The sequence below is a fragment of the Kogia breviceps genome, chromosome X (genome assembly GCF_026419965.1).
Source record: "Kogia breviceps isolate mKogBre1 chromosome X, mKogBre1 haplotype 1, whole genome shotgun sequence".
NCBI classification, from domain to species: Eukaryota; Metazoa; Chordata; class Mammalia; order Artiodactyla; family Physeteridae; genus Kogia; species Kogia breviceps.
In genome coordinates, this window is record NC_081330.1 from 101,347,173 (window position 1) to 101,366,726 (window position 19,554).

The window sequence follows — 19,554 nt, forward strand, 5'->3', positions numbered from 1 at the left end:
TCCACCACTCCCATTGACTTAGCTTTCCCCTTTCCCTGAGATTTCTCCCTGTGCCTCTTTCTCCTGCCCCTACGCCAGCTCTCTCTCTTGTATCTCAAGTTCAAATGCCTAAAAAAGAACGGCTCCATTCAGATCTCACAAGCCTGATCATCAAGTTCCACTGACCAGCCAAGAAGCAAATATCCAAGAGTCAGATCCTTTCCCCTGATCAATTAATCGTGACCATGGTGGCTGGCGGGAAGGGTCAGGAAGTACAGAGACAACCAAAAGTAAAGAACTGCCCAGGGCCACTTTTGCCAGCAAAAGGCTAAAGTGAGCAAGCTTCTGAGAGCTGGCCTGTCTTTTAAATCTACTGGTGTCTAAAACTAAACGTATCATATTAGTCTCAAACCAACTTCTAAGGTCTGCATTTCCACCATTATCCAGGTTCTTCAAGCACACGACACTGGGGTTCTCACTCATTCACAAATATCCTTGCCACAATATAAAGTGGCTTTCCACTGTCTTCTATTCTCCATTCCCATTGTCACCCTATATTAGACCTTTGGTCTTTCCTAGTTAACCTGGTTTCACCGTTTATTGCCTTTCTTATTCCAACCCAATCAACTTATTCTTCCTAGATTAGACCTATAAACAGCTTTCAAAGTTACCACTCCCTGCTCAAAGCTATGGCCTAGTTATCTCCCCCTCCCCCGCTTCCAGCCAAAATAGGTCCAAACCCTAATCCATGCACACAACCCACAATAAGGCCTATACCTACTTACCTAGACTCACCACGTGCTTTGTCCCTTATTACAGCTAAACTCACTCCTGTCCCAACACAGAAACCATTCTGTTGTCTCCAAACCTGTTTATGCCACTTCCTCCATCTGACAGACTTCATTCTCCTCCCAGGGCACCACTTGCCAAAATCCTGTCATTCTCCAAGTCAATTCTGTCTGCATGACCTTTCCAAACTCCCCAGCTAGATGAGTTTTCTCCCTTGGTCCCATAGCACTTAATTTAAACATCTAGCACTTCTAGTTCAGTGCTATCCAATAGAGATGTATTGACAAGCTACATATCTAAATTTCCTAGTAGCCATATTCCAATTGGAAAGAAACAGGTGAAATTCATTTTAATAATGTTTTATTGAACTCTTCATGTTGAAAATACTACCATTTCATGTAGTAATCAGTATAAAAATTGAGATACTTTACATTTTTGCATATGAAATCTTCAAAATCTGATATGCATTTTACACTTAGAACACATCTCAATTTGTATAATCCATATTTGAAGTGCTCAAGTGGCTGCCTTATTGGATAATGCATGACCAACTCTTTCAAGCTAAAAATGGTAAGGCTTCCTTCATTCCCTCTCCTATAAGCCCATGTAAAACTTTAAATTTTAATTTTTTTTAATCCCAAGCTTCTAATTTATCCCTCCTCCTCTTTCCGCTTTGGTAACCATAAGTTTGTTTTCTAGGTCTATGAGTGTGTTTCTGTTTTGTAAATAAGTTCATTTGTATCATCTTTTTTAGATTCCACACATAAGTGATATCATGATATTTGTCTTTCTCTGTCTGACTTACTTCATTTAGTATGATAATCTCTAGGTCATCCATGTTGCTGCAAATGGCATTATTTCATTCTTTTTTATGGCTGAGTAATATTCCACTGTGCATGTATGTATGTGTGTATATATATATATATAAAAACACACACATCACATCTTCTTTATCCATTCATCTGTAGATGGAAACTTAGGGTTGCTTCCATGTCTTGGCTTTTGTAAATAGTGCTGTTATGAACGTTGGGGTGCATGTATCTTTTCAAATTAAAGTTTTCATCTTTTCTGGATATATGCCCAGGAGTGGGATTGCTGGATCATATGGTAGCTCTATTTTAGTTAAGGAACTTCCATGCTGTTCTCCACAGTGGCTGCACCAATTTACATTCCCACCAACAGTGCAAGAGGGTTCCCTTTTCACCACACCTTCTCCAGCATTTATTACTTGTAGATGTTTTGATGATGACCATTCTGACTGGTGCAAGGTGATACCTCAACATAGTTTTGATTTGCATTCCTCTAATAATTAGAGATGTTGAGCACCTTTTCGTGTGCCTGTTGGCCATCTAGATGTCTTCTAAACTTTAGTTTTTGAGGCTATTATACCTTCCTTATATTGGTATCCCCTAGAGCAAACACTACAGCCCAAGGATCAAATCTGGCTGGCCAACTCTTTTTTGTAAATAAAGTTTTATTTTAATATAGCCTTGCTTATTCATTTACATTTGTCTATGTTGCTTTCACAGGACAATGGCAGAGTTGAGTAGATGCAACAGACACCATATGGCCCACAAAGCCTAAAATATTCATTATCTGGCCCTTTGCAGAAACAGTTTGCTGACTCCTTACCCAGAGCAGTAATATACTAAGTGTGGTCAGTAGGCCAGTGCTGGTCAGCAAACCATTATCAGTCTAAAATGAGAAGGAGCTTCCATCAGAATGTAAATGGATTTTTTATTTTGTAACAAGATTTTCTTAATGAAGAAAGCAGTGTATTAGTTAACAATCTGGTACTGGCTCTGAATCTCACCATAACTGTTTAATTGACTTTATTGCAGGTATGCCATATAATTTTTAAAAATTTTATAGGCAAATATATTGATTTTTAAATTTAACTGCTTCTGAGTCTCCAGCTTGGATAAAGAAGTTTCTCTCATTCCTGTATTGTTCATATGATCACTATACTTTTACAGAATTTTGTTTTGTGTTTATGTCTAAGCATTTAAAACAACTAGAAGTTTTAATAAAATTCAAGTAAGGGCTCTAATTTTATTTTTTCCATACATGCAGTAGTACCAGAATCATTTAAACCTAGCTTTCTCTAAAATGAACATCCCTTTTCATATATTAAATCATATATACTAGAATTTATTTCTGGATTCTCTATTATTCCACTGACCTATTTATCTCTTTATAAGTCAACATCATATTGAATCAATCAGTGACTTTATCGTTGTACTACTTATGCATTGCTACATAACAATATTACCATAAATGTAGAGACTTAAAACAGCACACAATAATTATCTCAGAGTTTCTGTGGGGTCAGGAGTCTGGGTACAACTTAACTCTGTCTTCTGTTTCAGGATCTCCTAAAGCTTCAATCAAGGTGTCAGGTGGTTGCAGTCTCATCTGAGGCCTAAATGGGGAAGGATCTGCTTCCAAGATCACTTGATTGTTGGCATTATTTTGTTGCTTGCAGGCTGCTAAACTGAGGGCCTCAGTTTCTGACTGTCAATGGGAGACTGCCCTCAGTTCCTTGCCATGTGGTCCTTTCCATAGGGTAGATTACAACATAGAAGCTGGCTTCTTCAAAGCCAGCCAGGGACAGGGTCTCTCAGGAAGACAGACATTACAATCTTACCTAATATAATCATGCACATGTATTCACATGCATCGAAACACCTTTGTTGTATTCTATTAGTTAGAAACAAGTCACAGGTCCTGCCTGAACCCGAGTGAAGGAGATTACACAATGATACCAGAAATGGGGATCATGGTTGCCATCTTATATACAATAGTATATTCTGATAACACTGGTAAGGCACATACTTCTTTCCCCCTGCCCCATATTTCTCTTGCCTTCTCAGGCATTTATGCTTCTATATAAACATTATTATTTTATCAAGTGCCACCCCCCTCAAAAAATCCCATTGGGAGTTTATTTGGAATTATATTAAGCACATTTTTTAAATTGACTTTTATAATATTAAATCTCCCCACTCAAGAATACAATGTCCTTTAATCTCTTCAAATCTTATGACCCTCAATAAGATCTTAGTTTCCTTCATGTTCTTGTTAACTATTCTGAAATAGTTATGATTTCTGTTGCTACTGAGACTGAAATTTTTTCCTCCCTCTCCTCTTCTAAGGCTTATGCTAAAATAATGAAAAGCAATTAATTTTTGTATTTTTATCTTGTATCTAACCACTTTACCAAATTCTCATATTAGTTTATCTTTAAACTAGCCTCTACTAGGTTTCTCAGGATACAACAATTGCATCTGTGAAGAGATATTTTTATCTCTACTTTTTCCAACATTGAGTTATTCTTTGTCTTTTTATATTTGTAGATAAGCCAAAATCATAAATAATATTGGTAACCAAAAATCTCTGTCTAGTTCCCAACTGAATCAAATGTTTTTAGTATTTTACTATTTGAACAAATATTTACAGTTTTTTAAAACATAAATTTATTTATTTATTTTTGGCTGCGTTGGGTCTTCGTTGCTGCGCAGGGGCTTTCTCTAGTTGTGGTGAGCGGGGACTACTCTTTGTTGCAGTGCGCGGGCTTCTCATTGTGGTGGTTTCTCTTGTTGCAGAGAACAGGCTCTAGGCACGTGGGCTTCAGTAGTTGTGACTCGCGGGCTCTACAGCACAGGCTCAGTAGCTGTGGCGCACGGGCTTAGTTGCTCCGTAGCACGCGGGATCTTCCCGGACCAGGGCTCGAACCCATGTTCCCTGCATTGGCAGGTGGATTCTTAACCACTGCACCACCAGGTAAACCCCTACAGTTGGTTTTAACAACTGTTGAATGGAAATCATCTCTGCTAATAAAAGAAATAATGGTAGATACACAGTGACTTTCTTCCAAACGGTAGAGTATGGAAAGGGGGAAAACGAGTAACTTTATAGTGAGAAATCTGACGAAGTATCTCAGCCAGATAATCAAGGTCAGTATCAACAGTGATAAGTCATATTGACAGTACGTACTCTTCATATGATGTGATGAAAATGGCACTTAACCTCTTAGATCTTCCTCCCCAAAACACATAATTCTAGTGTAATCATGAGAAAAACATCAGACAAATCCAATTGAGGGACACTGTACAAGGTACGTGACCTGTACTCTTCAAAACTGTCAAAGTCATCAAAAACAAGGAAAGTCTGAGAAACTGTCACAGTCCAATGACGTCTAAGGAGACATGACTACTAAATGCAACGTGGTAGCCTTAATGAGATATTAGGTAAAAACTCAAAAATTCTGAATTAGGTATGGACTTTAGTTAATAATGTATCAATCTTAGTTCATTAATTGTAACATACTAATGTACCATACTAAAGTAGGATGTTAGTAACAGGAAAAACTGGTTGTGTGATATATGGGAACTCTATGTACTATCTCTACAATTTTTCTGTTCTAAAATTAAAAGTTTAATTTAAAAAAGAATAAGCCATCAATTTCTCATTTGATTTTTTTATTTAGTTAATGTTATATGTTACAGCTCTACAGCATAGTGATTCACAATTTTTAAAGGTCATACTCCGTTTATAGTTATTATAAAATATTGGCTATATTCCCTGTGTTGTACAATATATCCTTGTAGCTTATTTACTTTATACATTTTATTTTTTATTTTTATTTTTTTTGCGGTACGCGGGCCTCTCACTGTTGTGGCCTCTCCCGTTGCGGAGCACAGGCTCTGGACGCGCAGGCTCAGTGGCCATGGCTCACGGGCCCAGCCGCTCCGCGGCATGTGGGATCTTCCCGGACCGGGGCACGAACCCGTGTCCCCTGCATTGGCAGGCAGATTCTCAACCGCTGCGCCACCAGGGAAGCCCTATTTTATACATTTTAAATGGCAGGTTTATATTTATTTATCCAAAATAGGAATACCCTTATCCCAATGACAAGGCTAAACTCAGCGACCTAAACTCATTATGTTTTTTGTTGGTTTTTTTTTTTTTTTTTTTTTTTTTTTTTTTTTTTTTTTTTTTTTTTTTTTTTTTTTTTTTTTTTTGCGGTACGCGGGCCTCTCACTGTTGTGGCCTCTCCCGTTGCAGAGCACAGGATCCAGACGCACAGGCTCAGCGGCCAGGGCTCACGGGCCCAGCCGCTCCGCGGCATGTGGGATCCTCCCAGACAGGGGCACGAACCCGCGTCCCCTGCATCGGCAGGCGGACTCTCAACCACTGCGCCACCAGGGGTGCCCCTCATTATGTTTTTGGTTTCCATTCAAACCCTCCTGGAATACCAGCTCTCTTTGGTAGCAAACGATAAAGCCTGAAAAGTTAATCATCCCTAATTTCCAGGGCAGGGGGTGTTCTGATCAATTTTTTCATTTAACAAATATTGACATAGTACTTCCCATGTACAAGAAATTAAGAAAAAAGCAATACTCTACACCGTAAGAAATAATGTTGCCAAAAACATACCTGTTACACTTTACAAAGCACTTGAATGTCATTTAACCTTCACCACTTGACTGAGGCAGATATCTTCAATTCTGAAGAGGAAACTGAGGCTCAGAGAGAGCATGTGAATTGCCTAAGGTCACACAGCAAGTGTCTAAGGCAAGACTTCACATAGGTCTAATCTCAAATCCCCTGCAATAGAAGGCAATAGCTAAAAGAAAAGCAAGAGAGTGATACAGTTTAGTATGAAACTGTATCACTGGAAATTGGAAGAGGTGAAAAATCCTGAAAAGCTTCATCAGAAATAGAAATTGAACACAAATAGAGATGTGGATTTGGAAAGGATGTTTAGGAACATTTACCACCCAGCTTCATTATCAAGATTTGGGTTCCTTTTCAACCCAAAGGGGTCTACCCCTAGAGGAGTCCTAGTATACTCCCTGGAAATCATAAACTCCTAATGATTGTTTGCTGAATGATTAGAACAATGAACTCACCGAAAAATTCTATACATCACCATGATGATGTTTGGAGAATGGGAATTGAGGTGCAGAGACAAACTCATTTCACTGAGGAATGAGAATTGGTAATCTGAGGCAAGAATAAAAGTCTCTATACTCCTGGGGGGAAGAAGATTGATTATTCAGTAGGCATGGTAACTAGTAACTACCAGCACCCACTTCTAAACCTATTTGATCAGTGGCAATTCACCTTAGTCTAATTATCAATAAAAACTCAACTTCTTTCAGGGAACATACTTCTAGAAGCTAATTACAGTGCCAGCTTCACACAGTTCAAGAGCAAGCAATCAGCAGCAGATGCACTGCAGTGACTGCTTCTCAGAGGCAATCAACAACAGTCTCACCCAAATAGCCATGGTTCTAAGGCCAAGGTCAACCAATCTGCTTCTGTACCCAAAGCAACCATCAAACACCACCACACTTCCCAAAAAGACCAGCAAGCTGTTTCACTCATAAACTGTGCTTGACTAGTACTGCTCTCTCTTACTTTATTTAAGAAATGAATTCAGGTTTTTGTTTTACATATTGGATGACAGTCTAATATTTTGAAAGAGGGAAAACCAACTCTCTTCCTAACTTCTCAGTGCAACTGTAAACAAATACATTCCCCCTAAGGAACGGAAACTACTCCAAACTCCAAGAGTTCAGTTGCAGACACTTGCCAGAGACCAGTTCAGTAGGTGAGAAAAATACTAGATTGGCTACATGGACATATATAAACGTAGGGTGGATAGCTAGTGGGAAGCAGCCGCATAGCACAGGGAGATCAGCTCAGTGCTTTGTGACCACCTAGAGGGGTGGGATAGGGAAGGTGGGAGGGAGGGAGATGCAAGAGGGAAGAGATATTGGGCACATATGTATATGTATAGCTGATTCACTTTGTTATAAAGCAGAAACTAACACACCATTGTAAAACAGTTATACTCCAATGAAGATGTTATAAAAAAATTATGAAAGCTGGCATCCTCTTCCAGGCCAATTGAATCAGAATCTCTTAGGGTGAGGTCTAAGCATATAGTATTTTAGGGCTCCTTAGGCAATCCTGATGAGCAAACAGGGTTGAGACCACAGATCTAGATTGCTCACCTAGTACCTGCACCTGACCCAGCCCATCTTTCAGTACAAGGCAACTGCAATTTCTCCTAAAACAGATGATGATGAAAAAGCCTGTCATACCTTACAGAAAGCACAAAGAAAATCTTCCACAGTAGAATTGTGATCCTTAATTCTATCACCAAACTATTTCACATGCTTACATGTTCAGGTGATCAAATAACCAAAGGGAAAACAAGAAAAGTCCTCTCCTATCTTTCCCCCTCTATGTCCTTTTCTTGACAAATATTGGGGCTCTATATAAAAGGGGACAAAAATGTTCAGCCAAGAATGAAAAGCATTCAGTCAAGGCAAGTGGGATAACAGCCAAAAAAGGAAATTTAAGAGCAGTAATCCAATGATCTGCCTGTCATGAAGAGATAACCCAAACTGGAAGCTGCTGTAATGGATCCAAAGGAGAAAAAGACATAAGAATATATTTCTAAAGTGCTCTTCAAATTGGTTTAGTGGTGCATTAGTCATCTATGTCAAAGGTTTAACATGTTTAAACAGAGAAACACAGTCACAGATGACTTTCAATTCAAAGCACCTTCTGAAGTGCTTACTTAAAACAGGACATAATGCTGAACAGTCAATGAATCATAAGTAATGTAGCTCACAATAGGGTCAAATCAAGAACTTTAGCTATAATTAAAATTGAGAAAAGTATTTCAATACTTTTCTCGATAGGGTCAAATCAAGAACTTTAGCTATAATTAAAATTGAGAAAAGTATTTCAATCTATCTGGATAAAAAGTCAGCTAGTTTCTAGGCAACTACTAAGTGGAAAACACTTAATGTTCCGCAAATGCTGTAAAAGGTAGTACCCATATCCTAACTGCATGTTGCATGCAGGAAGTTGCTTAAATAAGGAAAAAAAAAAACTTTTCAAATTACAATGCACCAGTCCTGTAATAAACACAAAGCGTTATCATTGTAGTAACAGAAAAATAGCAGAGCAATGACTCGTCTAACATCAAGCACTCCACTCCCCACCATACTTTGAACTCTGCTGCTCCCACATTAAATTAATCCACCAAGATCTGAATTAGGTCAGACGACACATGGGCCTCCACCTGGTGGGAAGAAATTCGATGAGCAGAAAAAACAGCAGCAACCTTCAGAGCTTCATTCCCATTTGTCCAACTCCAGACCCTGATGACCAGATGACCTTAAAGAGGATGTGCTTTCATAAGCCTGTTCCAACCTAGAACATTCCTCTTGACATCCAAAAGCTTTTTAAAAACTGTAAAGTAGATACCAATATCAATTAGAATAGCCCAACTGTTGCCATCTCAGACACTCTACTCAATCACTCACAATCAACTAGTATTTAATTAGCACCATGCAATGTAGAGATACAGATATAAAGGACTTCCAGTTAGAGATGATGGATTGAACACATCCATTTACCTTGGCTATCTCCCAAAACTCCACTGAAATGACACTAAAAGGATTTTTTTTAACCCACAATGAGAATGGAAGAGGAGACAACCGCAATGACATTTTGGGAGCCCAGAAAAAGCCAAATCCTATGGCAGCTGTGAGAAAAGTCAAGAATAAAATATTTGCACACAAGCACCCCCAGAAGGCAGCTCCATGCACTCTTGGAAGTAGGGATGAATGGGGGCTAAAATAAGGAGAATCTGGGAAAAGCTTTTTGAAAAGCACTTAGATCCCCTCCAACTTCCAGTCTCTGCCTTCTCCCCCATTCCAGCATGGGTTCAGAGATTTATTTTCCAGGGAGAGTGAAGTGAACTGGGGAACCAAAGCATGGTGAACATTGGATTCTACACTTGAAACAGGAGCTTAAACAAAGGTGCATTTATACTGCATGTGGGGACATCCATATCCCTAACCTTCTTCATCCAGAAAGAAGACCGGAAGATTCTTCTATAGGAAATCTGATTAGACCAAAGGAAAAGACCTAAAGAGATTGACCTTGGTTCCAAAACTCAACTGCCCAGCCAAATCACCCAACTTATAATCAACAACTCCCACTAAGAGCTTCCAATCAGCATTTTTAGTGCTCCACTCTTAAACAACAAAGAGCAAATGGGTACCAGAAATTTGAGGTAAGTCTGTAGTATGCCAGATAACAGAGAAGCTTGGAAGAAAAGCAAAAAGAAGCAAACTTTAAAAAAAAATTAATATTGTCAGAAGGATTTTAAAATATTACATTTATGAAACAAGAGCAGGATGCTAGAAAAAGAAACGCTTAGGCCTCAACAGAGAGCTCCTAGATATCAACATATAAAACAAATGAAAAATGCAATAACAGGCAAGGTAAGCTGGGAGAGATCTCCCAGAAAGTAGAACAAAAAGACAAAGAGAATTAGAAAACAGAAGGGGAGACAGAGGATCTAAGAGGTCCAGCATCAAAACAGAGAGAACAGAGAAAATGAAGGGAAATTTAAAATAAAACAAAACAAAAAAACAATTCAAGAAAATTTCCCCAAACGGAAGGACATGAGTTTGCAGATTGAAAGGGTGCAGAGGAAAGAGATAAAAATAAACATACGCCAAGGGGTAGTATTGTGAAATTTCAGAACACTAGGAACAAGACAGAGATTCCAGAAGCTTTCAAAGAACAGCAGAATTTAAGAAGAATCAAAATAACATTTGATTTCTCAACAGTAACAAGAGCAAGAGACCTGGGGAAAAGAGGAAGTGGCAGCAAAGTTCTTAGGGTAAGTGATTTACAAACTAGAATTCTATACTCAGCCAAACTATCAAATTAAATGCAAGAGCACAGTAAGATCTGCACACCTGCAAGGTCTCAAAAAATTAACCTCCCATGCACTCTTTTCCAGAAAGTTACTAGATTTGCTCCACCAAAATGGATGAACGACCAAGAAAGAGGAAGACTGGACATCTAGAAAACCAAGGATACAACATAAAAGGAGACAGGATTCCCCGGGATGATGGTAAAGGGAGATTATAATGATGTCAGCTGTTTCAAAGGCCCAGAGAACACTAGCCCAGATTGAAGGTCAGAATGCTCTGGGACAAATGTCTCTAAGAATAGGAAACTGATAGGATACACAAAATGTTTCAATACACTACATGAAGATATGCAGTTCTTGGGGAGAATACGGGAATAATTTAGTGATAAATGAAGAAAATTAACAAGCTAAGGATAAAACAAGGCAATTTTTAACTGAAGGGAAAACAAAAAGATGTGCAAGCAATCATAATAGACACACTACATGGTTCAGCTGTGAATAGGCTTACCTAATTGCATTAATGTGATCACTGACTACTGCTCTAAGCAAAATGATATATGATAATGATAAACTGATAAAAGATATATTGGGGTCTACCCAATTTAGGAAAGATGGGAGTGAGGGAGAAGGTGGTAGGAGAGCTAGATCTTGATCTTCCATAGTAGGAAGACAATATATAACATCTAATACGGAAAAGTCCAGCAGTAGTAGATTAACGACATTACTTAGAAATGAAGGTAACATGCTAAAAGCAGCAGCTAGTAAAAGTTGGTAAACATTCTACTGAAATACCCGGCATATAAGACATTCAATGAATGTTTGTTGAATTTCAGTGATATGCAAAGGAATAAGTATAAACTTTAGTATGTGCCCAAATTCAAACACTGTAAAACATTAGAGGCTGTTCTTTAAGACTTTTTCCCCTCTATTTAACCCAAGTACCTAAACTTTCTGGGTGACAATCTTCCCCCAAAAAAGATTAGTGATGCTTCCCAAATTTTTAAAAAATCACTAATATTTCATTATAAGAGAATTTGATAGCACTATTGATAAAGCTAACTGCCTCCCTGGATAATCAAAGAAACCAAATCCAATATACACTGGAATGAAGCAAGGATATTTCTCTTCACAGTATTATTTAGTGGATGTAGCTGTAGTGGATTTAAATTTAAATTTAAGCTCAGAACACAGATGAGTGTTTAAAATACATTAAAAAATTTCTAAATCAAAACAGAATTTATCTTATCTACTGTATAGCACAGGGAACTCTACTCAATACTCTATAATGGCCTATATGGGAATAAAATGGGAATAAAATCTAAAAAAGAGTGAATATATGTATACGTATAACTGATTCACTTTGCTGTACACCTGAAACTAACACAACATTGTAAATCAACTATACTCCAACAAAAATATTTTTAAATGGAATTTACCTTGTAAGCATCATATTGATAGTTTTCCTGTTTGTTGTTGAAAAAACTGTATTTGTCATGGAAAGATATTTTTGTATTAGGGTAAGATAGATATCTTTTTAATTCAAACATAGCAAATTCAATTCCAATTAAAATTTTAGGTAACTAAAATGTCCAGCAAAATAGCTGATCATAAAAATATAATAATTGAACTAACATTAGGATAAGTAAGTCTTATATAGTCCTCTACTCCACCTTTCCACACATTACTGTCAGGAACACATTTCAACCACCACAGGTAGACAGGAAATATCATTTTAAAAAGCCTCCCAATTGAGATGACTTGAAATAAATACATGAGCCCAAGAGTAGTCAATAAAATTTCATTTATTCAGTCATTCATTAAGTAAATACTTCCAGAGTAAACCTGTTATGTGCCAGGCACTGTTTGCTAGTCTTAAAGCACAGGATAACTTAATCCTAGGTGTGTTTTTTTCCCCTACTCTTCTATAAACCTGAAAATGAAACATACAAATCAAAGAGAATAAAGAAGCCATTTACCTAACATTCACGTGATGCTATCTAACCGGAGGACAGATCGTCCCATCCATTTCAACACTATTATACAAAGAACTACCTACCTTTGTCTTCAAATAAAGAATTATGGTACACCATGGAGAATGTTTTTCTTCTTACTTGCAATTGTATTGAGAATGCTCGGGTATGAAGGTTCCAAACAACAGTATATATTGGGATTTTTGCATAAGACTCTCTTTTTCTACATAGGATTTACTAGTATACTATGTAAAGTTCACTAGTGCAGAGGTTGTAGGCACTGTTGACATTTTGAGCCATAAAACTCTTTCTTGTGAGGGGCTGTCCCGTACCTTGTAGTATGCTTAGCCACACCTGTGGCCTCTACCAACTAGATGCCAATAGCACCCCACTCCCAGCAGTAACTAAAAAATGTCTCCAGACACTGCCAACTATTGGGGGGGGGAGGCAAAATTGTCCCCTGTTGAGAATCACTGCTTTAGAGGAACATCTCAGAGAGGGGGAGTGATTATAGATAGAAGAGGAGGCCAGATAAAACAAAGATCTCTCTTTCATAACTGTAGGTACATCAATCTCTTGATGCTACTGGTCTACCACCATTTTAAGCTCAAATCTCTTCTAGTCCTAAATCTAAACTGAGATAAGGGAAGAGAAGCAGTCCCATTAAAATGATTCACCGAGAACAGGAAGGAAAAAAATTCTGCCTAATCTTCCCTGCATCTTTCACTTAAAGAACACCAAGATCATCCTCTTTGTTAATTACCTAACATAACTCCAGAAGTTTTGACAAATATTTGAGTACCTACTATGTGCCAGACAGTTCTAGGTGCCAGATAAAGATAAATTTATCAACTGCATTTACTGAATTGTTGTCACTCTTATAGACAGTGTTTTCTTCATAGTCTTGCATTTGGTGAAGGATTCTTAAATATGACACCAAAAGCACAAGCAACAAAAGAAAAATAGGTAGACTGGACTTTATCAAAATAAAAATGTTTAAAAAAAAAAAAAAAAGGGCTTCCCTGGTGGCGCAGTGGTTGAGAGTCCGCCTGCCGATGCGGGGGACGCGGGTTCGTGCCCCGGTCCGGGAGGATCCCACGTGCCGCAGAGCGGCTGGGCCCGTGAGCCATGGCCGCTGAGCCTGCGCATCGAGAGCCTGTGCTCCGCAACGGGAGAGGCCACAACAGTGAGAGGCCCGCGTACCACAAAAAAATTTTTAAAAAATAAAAATGTTTGTATTTCAAAGGACACCACCAAGAAAGTGAATAAACAACACACAGAATAGGAGAAAATATTTTCAAATGATATACCTGATAAGAGACTTGAGTCAAGAATACATAAAGGACATATACAACTCAATAATTTTAAAAAAACAAAATAAAAATTGGGCAAAGGATATGAAGAGACATTTCTTCAAGGAAGATATACAAATGACCAATAAGCAAAAACAAAGATGCTCAACATCATTACTCATCAAGGAAATTCAAATCCAAACCACAATGAGATACCCATTAGGATGGCTAGAATTTTAAAAGTCAGATAATAACAAATGTTGGTAAGGATGTGGAGAAATCAACATACTCATACACTGCTGGCAGGAATGTAAAATGGTACAGTCACTTTGGAAAAAACAGTCTAGCAGTTCTTCAAATGATTCATCACAGTTACCATATGACCCAGCAATTCCACGCCTAGGTATATACTCAAGAGGAATGAAGACATGTTCACACAAAAACTTGTACATAAATGTTTGTAGCACTGTTATTCATAATAGCCAAAAGACAGAAACAACCCAAATGTCTAGCAGTGGACAAATGAATGAACAAAATGTGATACAGGCATACAGTGGAGTATTATTTGGCCATAAAAAGGAATAAACATGGATGAATTTTGAGAACGTTATGCTAAGCAAAAGTAGCCATTCACAAAAGACCACATACTATATGATTTCATTTAAATGAAATGTCCGAAAAAGGGAAATCTATAGATACAGAAAGTAGATTAGGGCTTCCCTGCTGGTTCAGTAGTTAAGAATCCGCCTGCCAATGTATGAGACACGGGTTCGAGCCCTGGTCCGGGAAGATCCCATATGCCACGGAACAACCAAGCTCGTGCGCCACAAATACTGAGCCTGCGCTCTAGAGTCCGTGAGCCACAACTACTTAAGCCCGAATGCCTAGAGCCGGTGCTCCGCAACAAGAGAAGCCACCGCCCGCGCACTGCAACGAAGAGTAGCCCCCGCTCTCCACAACTAGAGAAAGCCCGCATGCAGCACCAAAGACCCAACGTGGCCAAAAATAAATAAATAAATTTATGTTTTTAAAAGAAGAAAGATTAGTGATTGCTTGGGGCGGTGGGGCTTATTGGGAGGACAAGGGTAATGACAGCTAAAGGGTATGGGGTTTCTTTTTCAGGTAGTAAAAATGTTCTAAAATCGACTGGGGTGATGGTTGCACAAATCTGTGAATATACTAAACCCACTGAATTGTACACTTTAAAAAGGGTGAATTATATGTTATGTGAATTACTTCTCAATAAAGCTGTTTAAAAAGAAAAACAGCATTTAAGGTACAATGGAGAACACAGCATTTGGACCATGGTTTATTAGTGAAAATGTCTTGCTTAAAATACCTTTGCATCTGGAGAGACCTCATTCTTTGGTTGTGAAGTATGAAATGATTATTAAAGGCTATTTAAACTACTGAAAATGCTTTAGGTAAACACTTTAAGACTATGGAAATCTTGGAAGTAGGAAAAAATTAAAATGCAGGCATCAAGGAACTTCAGAGGACATAAAATTCTGTGCTTAAGATGTATCAGGGTGCATTAAGTAATTAGATTCATGAGGTGGGGGGAAGGTAAGCCAAGAGGAGTTAAAGAGCTCATATGAAAAGGCTTCGTCTAGAAGACTCCCTTCTTTACCAGCCTGCAGTGATGCTGAAAGATTTTTCAGGAAGCTAAAAATAATCACCCATATGATTTACTCCAGTAACAAATAGGAAGTCAAGTAAATACTAAAGGGCCAAACACAAAGAGATTTAATGAAACAAACAAACAAAAATAGCTAAGCCAGTTCCGAGGAATGGCTACTGGGAAGTTTCAGCAACCAGCATGCATTATTGCTTTTTCCAAGAAAAACATAATATAGGATCTGTGCAGAGCTCACAATTCCACTGCTGAAATTTTTCAACCTGTGTTGTTTTCAGTCCAAATAAAGTACTTTTATGTGATTGCCTTGTGTGATATATCTGTTATTCTATCTTATCTCACTTCAGAGTTCTTGGTATGCCTGGTCTCCAGAGTCCACAATTTCCCGACCTGAAGAATCACCAATGCCAGTGACAAGGAATGTCCGCGGGGGCGGGGGCGCATTAGGGATTTTTTTTCAAATCCTTAATAAATCTCATTTCCTACCCTGGTCATTACAAACAACCTGTTTCACCATCAAGCCGAGTCTGGGTACCTCATAAAGCACTCTGCCCCAGTTTCAAACCAAAATTAGGGCCAATTAGGGCTAATTGGCAAAGAGAAAAACAACCAAAGGCAGGATTGGCTTTTTCTGCAGAGCCTCAGGTTTCAAAATGACTGCCTTGAAAGCTAAAATGACCCAGATTATTTGTGTGTGTGTGTTGGGGGTGGGGGTGGTGATAGACGTTCATTCTCCTGCAGGGTGGCTGTGGCTTGGTGTAGGAAAGGAGAACTTGGGGAGAAGGGAGTCGTCGACACGTTAAGAGAAATAATGGGGAATGATCTTTAGGTACCACCTACTTCAAATGAATCACTGCAGTGTCAGCCCTGCACTGATTCCACGAATTGCCAAACAGGATGAGGTAAGGCACAAGCCTGGAGCACCCCCCGCACCCCACCGCCCGCCCCGCTCCTCCTCCTCCCGCGAGCAAAAGCGCGCATAGCTCCGCGAAGTGCACGACGCAGCCCCCCAAGGCTTCTGCTGAGGGGCTGACGTCATCCTTCTGCATTGAGCTTCAAGGACCGGTAGCAGCACCAGTTAGATGGGGAGCAGAGTTGAGGCGTTATTGCTGTCACCAAGTGGCTGGGGTCCTTCCCCAGGGCTCTGCGGATTGGGTTTACGCAATGACAGAAAGATAAGTGTAAGGGTGCAAGGGCGTGGGAAAAGGGTCCTAAGACCCATCTCCTGGGTCGCCGAGAAAGCGCAAAGAAGCCCCTGGGTTATGTAAGACCCTCTCCCCTCTGTGCGTCTCCGCGCGGCAACGGCGCCCGCCCCGCATCACTGCGTTTGGAGGCCTTTGGTCTCCCTTGCCCAGCCAGGCAGCTCAGGGCTCCCAGCGCCTGCCTCTCGCAGCCCCGCGGGGTCGGGAATAACCGGGAATCTGGGATCAAACCCTGCGCTCTCGCGCCTGCTCCCAGCCGGCCACAGGTTAACTCCAAGAGACACCGCGAACGGGCTGCTAAGGGAGGGTGGGGAGGGGGGTCCAGAGTGGAAAACAGACGAATAAACCCGCAACTTTCCCCAGAGGCTGACCCTAACCCGCGAGTTAAAAAAATAAGTCAATGCATTAAAATATTTTGGAAAGGTCGGCAACCTGCAGTCACCGCCACCACGCAGCCCCCTACACCCTGCAGCGGGCGGGGTCCAGGGTCTGAGCAGCCCCAAGCCTGCACCCCGCCATCCTGCAGCCCCAGCCTTGCGCCTGTCTCCTGAAGGAGGGGACCGAGATTTGATTTTTGCTTTGGGTTTTTTCCTCCCCCTTCCCTTCCCGGAGCATCACTACACTGACCGAAGGACGGCGGCCCAACAGCCGGTCAGGCGTGGCCACTCACCCAGAAGACGAAGGAGTAGATGATGAGGAGGGTTTTGAGACAGGTTATCACAGGTTTGGTCTCCATTCTCCTCGATGCCATACTACAGAGCTCCGGCGGCGGCGGCGGCGGCGGCGGCGGCGGCGTGCGGCGGGCCGGAGCGCGGGAGGGGGGAGGAGGCGGGGCGGGGCCGGGCGGGGCGGAGGCGCGTGCAGCGAGAGGTCCCGAGAGCGCGCAGACGAGGCGTTGCGTGTGCGTGAGCGCGCACTCGGTAGAGCCCCCGCTGAAAGAACAGGCCGGCAGAGACTGCGCATGCGGAGAAGGCTGCCCGCCTCCGCGAGCCCGCGCAGGCTCAGACCCCGAGCCGAGGAGCGGGGCAGGGCAGCCAGGAGGGAGTAGGAGAGCGTGGATGGAGGCTGGGTCGAAGGTCAGGGCCTTTTCGTGGCCGCCGTGGCACGTGAGTTTCTGCTTTGTACACAATGGGGCTTTACATTTGCAGGGTTGTCTGCACCTGGTTTATTGCTATCCCCGGAAAGCAATCAGGTTTCTGCATTTGGTCGCCCCACCAGGCCTTCTCAGATGGAAGTAGCCCAGTAGTCATGTCCTTGGAACAAGCAGGCCTTGTCAGTGCCAGTAACAGACTGTGACAGGTGGCCAGAGATACAGCTGGAGGGATGGTCAGGAACCCGGGAACTCAGACGGACACCCCCAATCCTTGCCAATGCGGGAGCTCCATGTTTTAGATTTCCTCACGTTTTGAAATGATGAAGCCGAGTGACAAGAAGTTTCTATATGAAGGTACCATTCTTCCTGCACATAAAATGTATAACAGAAAAAAAAATGTTTAAAGTCCCCAAGACTCATTTTTCCCACCCTAACAAGTACAGACCACCTCACACTAAAAGAGAACTGTTTCAAGGTCAAAAAATACAGTTCAAAAACAATTCAGAAGTTGCTCAAAAAGCTAAACATAAAGTTACCATATGACCCAGCGATTCCACTCCTAGGTATAGACCCAAAAGCAATAACAACTTGTCCACACAAAAGCCTGTCCATGAATGTTCATAGCACCATTTACCATAGCCAGAAAGCAGAAACAACCCCAATGACCATCAATTATGAATGGATGAACATAATGTAGTACATCCATACAGTGGAAGATTATTTGGCCACAAAAAGGAATAAAGTACTGGTACATGCTTTAACATGTATGAACCTTGAAAATATGCTAAGTGAAAGAAACCAGACACAAAAGACCACATGTTGAACTGTCCATTTATAGGCAACGTCCAGAATAGACAGATCCATAGAGACAAATAGATTTGTGGTTGCAGGGGGCGGCAGGAATGAGGAGTGACTGTTAGTGAGTAGGGGGTTTCTTTGGGGAGTGACAAAAGTGTTGTAGAATTAGAGTGTGGTGACGGTTGCACAATTTTGTGAATGTACTAAAAACCACTGAATTGGACACTTTTAAAGGGTGAATTTTATGGCACGTGAATTATATCCCAATAAAAAGGTAATGTACACTCCACCCAGATTTCCTGTGGATGGTTTGTAGAGGAACACACGGTACAGATTCTGTGGGAGATTTCACTTGACTTCTGAGAGAGTCTGCAGTCAAAACAGGAACACTATCACAGGCTAACTCAGTTGTGGATGATGTTAAGGATACCTTTTGTGAAAGAGTGAAAAACAGTCAATAAAGCTTGAGGAAAGCCTGCCAAGGTCAGTTGCAGGAGTAATTATTACCGCCAATGGGTTGTACATGGTGCCAGGTCAGTGAGGTCATTGTATAAACAGGACACAAATATGAGGAAGAGGAGAACTTGCTTAAGATAATGATCAACCATAACAAAGAGGTATGTGGGCATAGAGAGTAGTAGAGAAGAATATGGTTGCAGGTGAAAAAGAAGATTAGGGAACAGATTGGCAAGGTTTCTCTTATAAAGGAAGACCTTGCACAATGATTCTCTACTCTGGTTGCTCATTTGCATCACCTGGAAAACTTAAAACAACAACAAGACTATGACTGCCTGTGCCCAATCCCAGGTAGCCTGAGTCATTTGGTCTGGAGTGAGGGCTCAGCAGTTTTTAAAGTTTTTCAGGTGGTCCTAATAGGAATCAAGAGTGGAGGGACGGTGTCCCTACTGCAGTGAGCTCAAACCCAACTTCAGAAAGGAGCTTTCTCCTTCATTTTTACAGTCCCTGGGCAGCAGCAAAAAAAGGGTACTGAAGATTTCAAACCCAGTGAGTACTCTTAGCCAAAAATAAGTTCTTGCC

General features: G+C 40.7%; 1 protein-coding gene across 1 annotated transcript in view; it reads right to left on the minus strand.

Annotated features, from left to right (window-relative positions):
* TSPAN7 (tetraspanin 7) overlaps positions 1 to 17,517 on the minus strand; it is a 140,165-nt gene extending 122,648 nt beyond the window's left edge. Inside the window, exon 1 of the mRNA XM_059049888.2 lies at positions 17,296 to 17,517. Coding sequence (XP_058905871.1) covers positions 17,296 to 17,376 — 81 coding nt within the window. The 5' untranslated portion in view covers positions 17,377 to 17,517. The remainder of the gene's footprint in view (positions 1 to 17,295) is intronic.
* Positions 17,518 to 19,554: the final 2,037 nt, after the last annotated feature.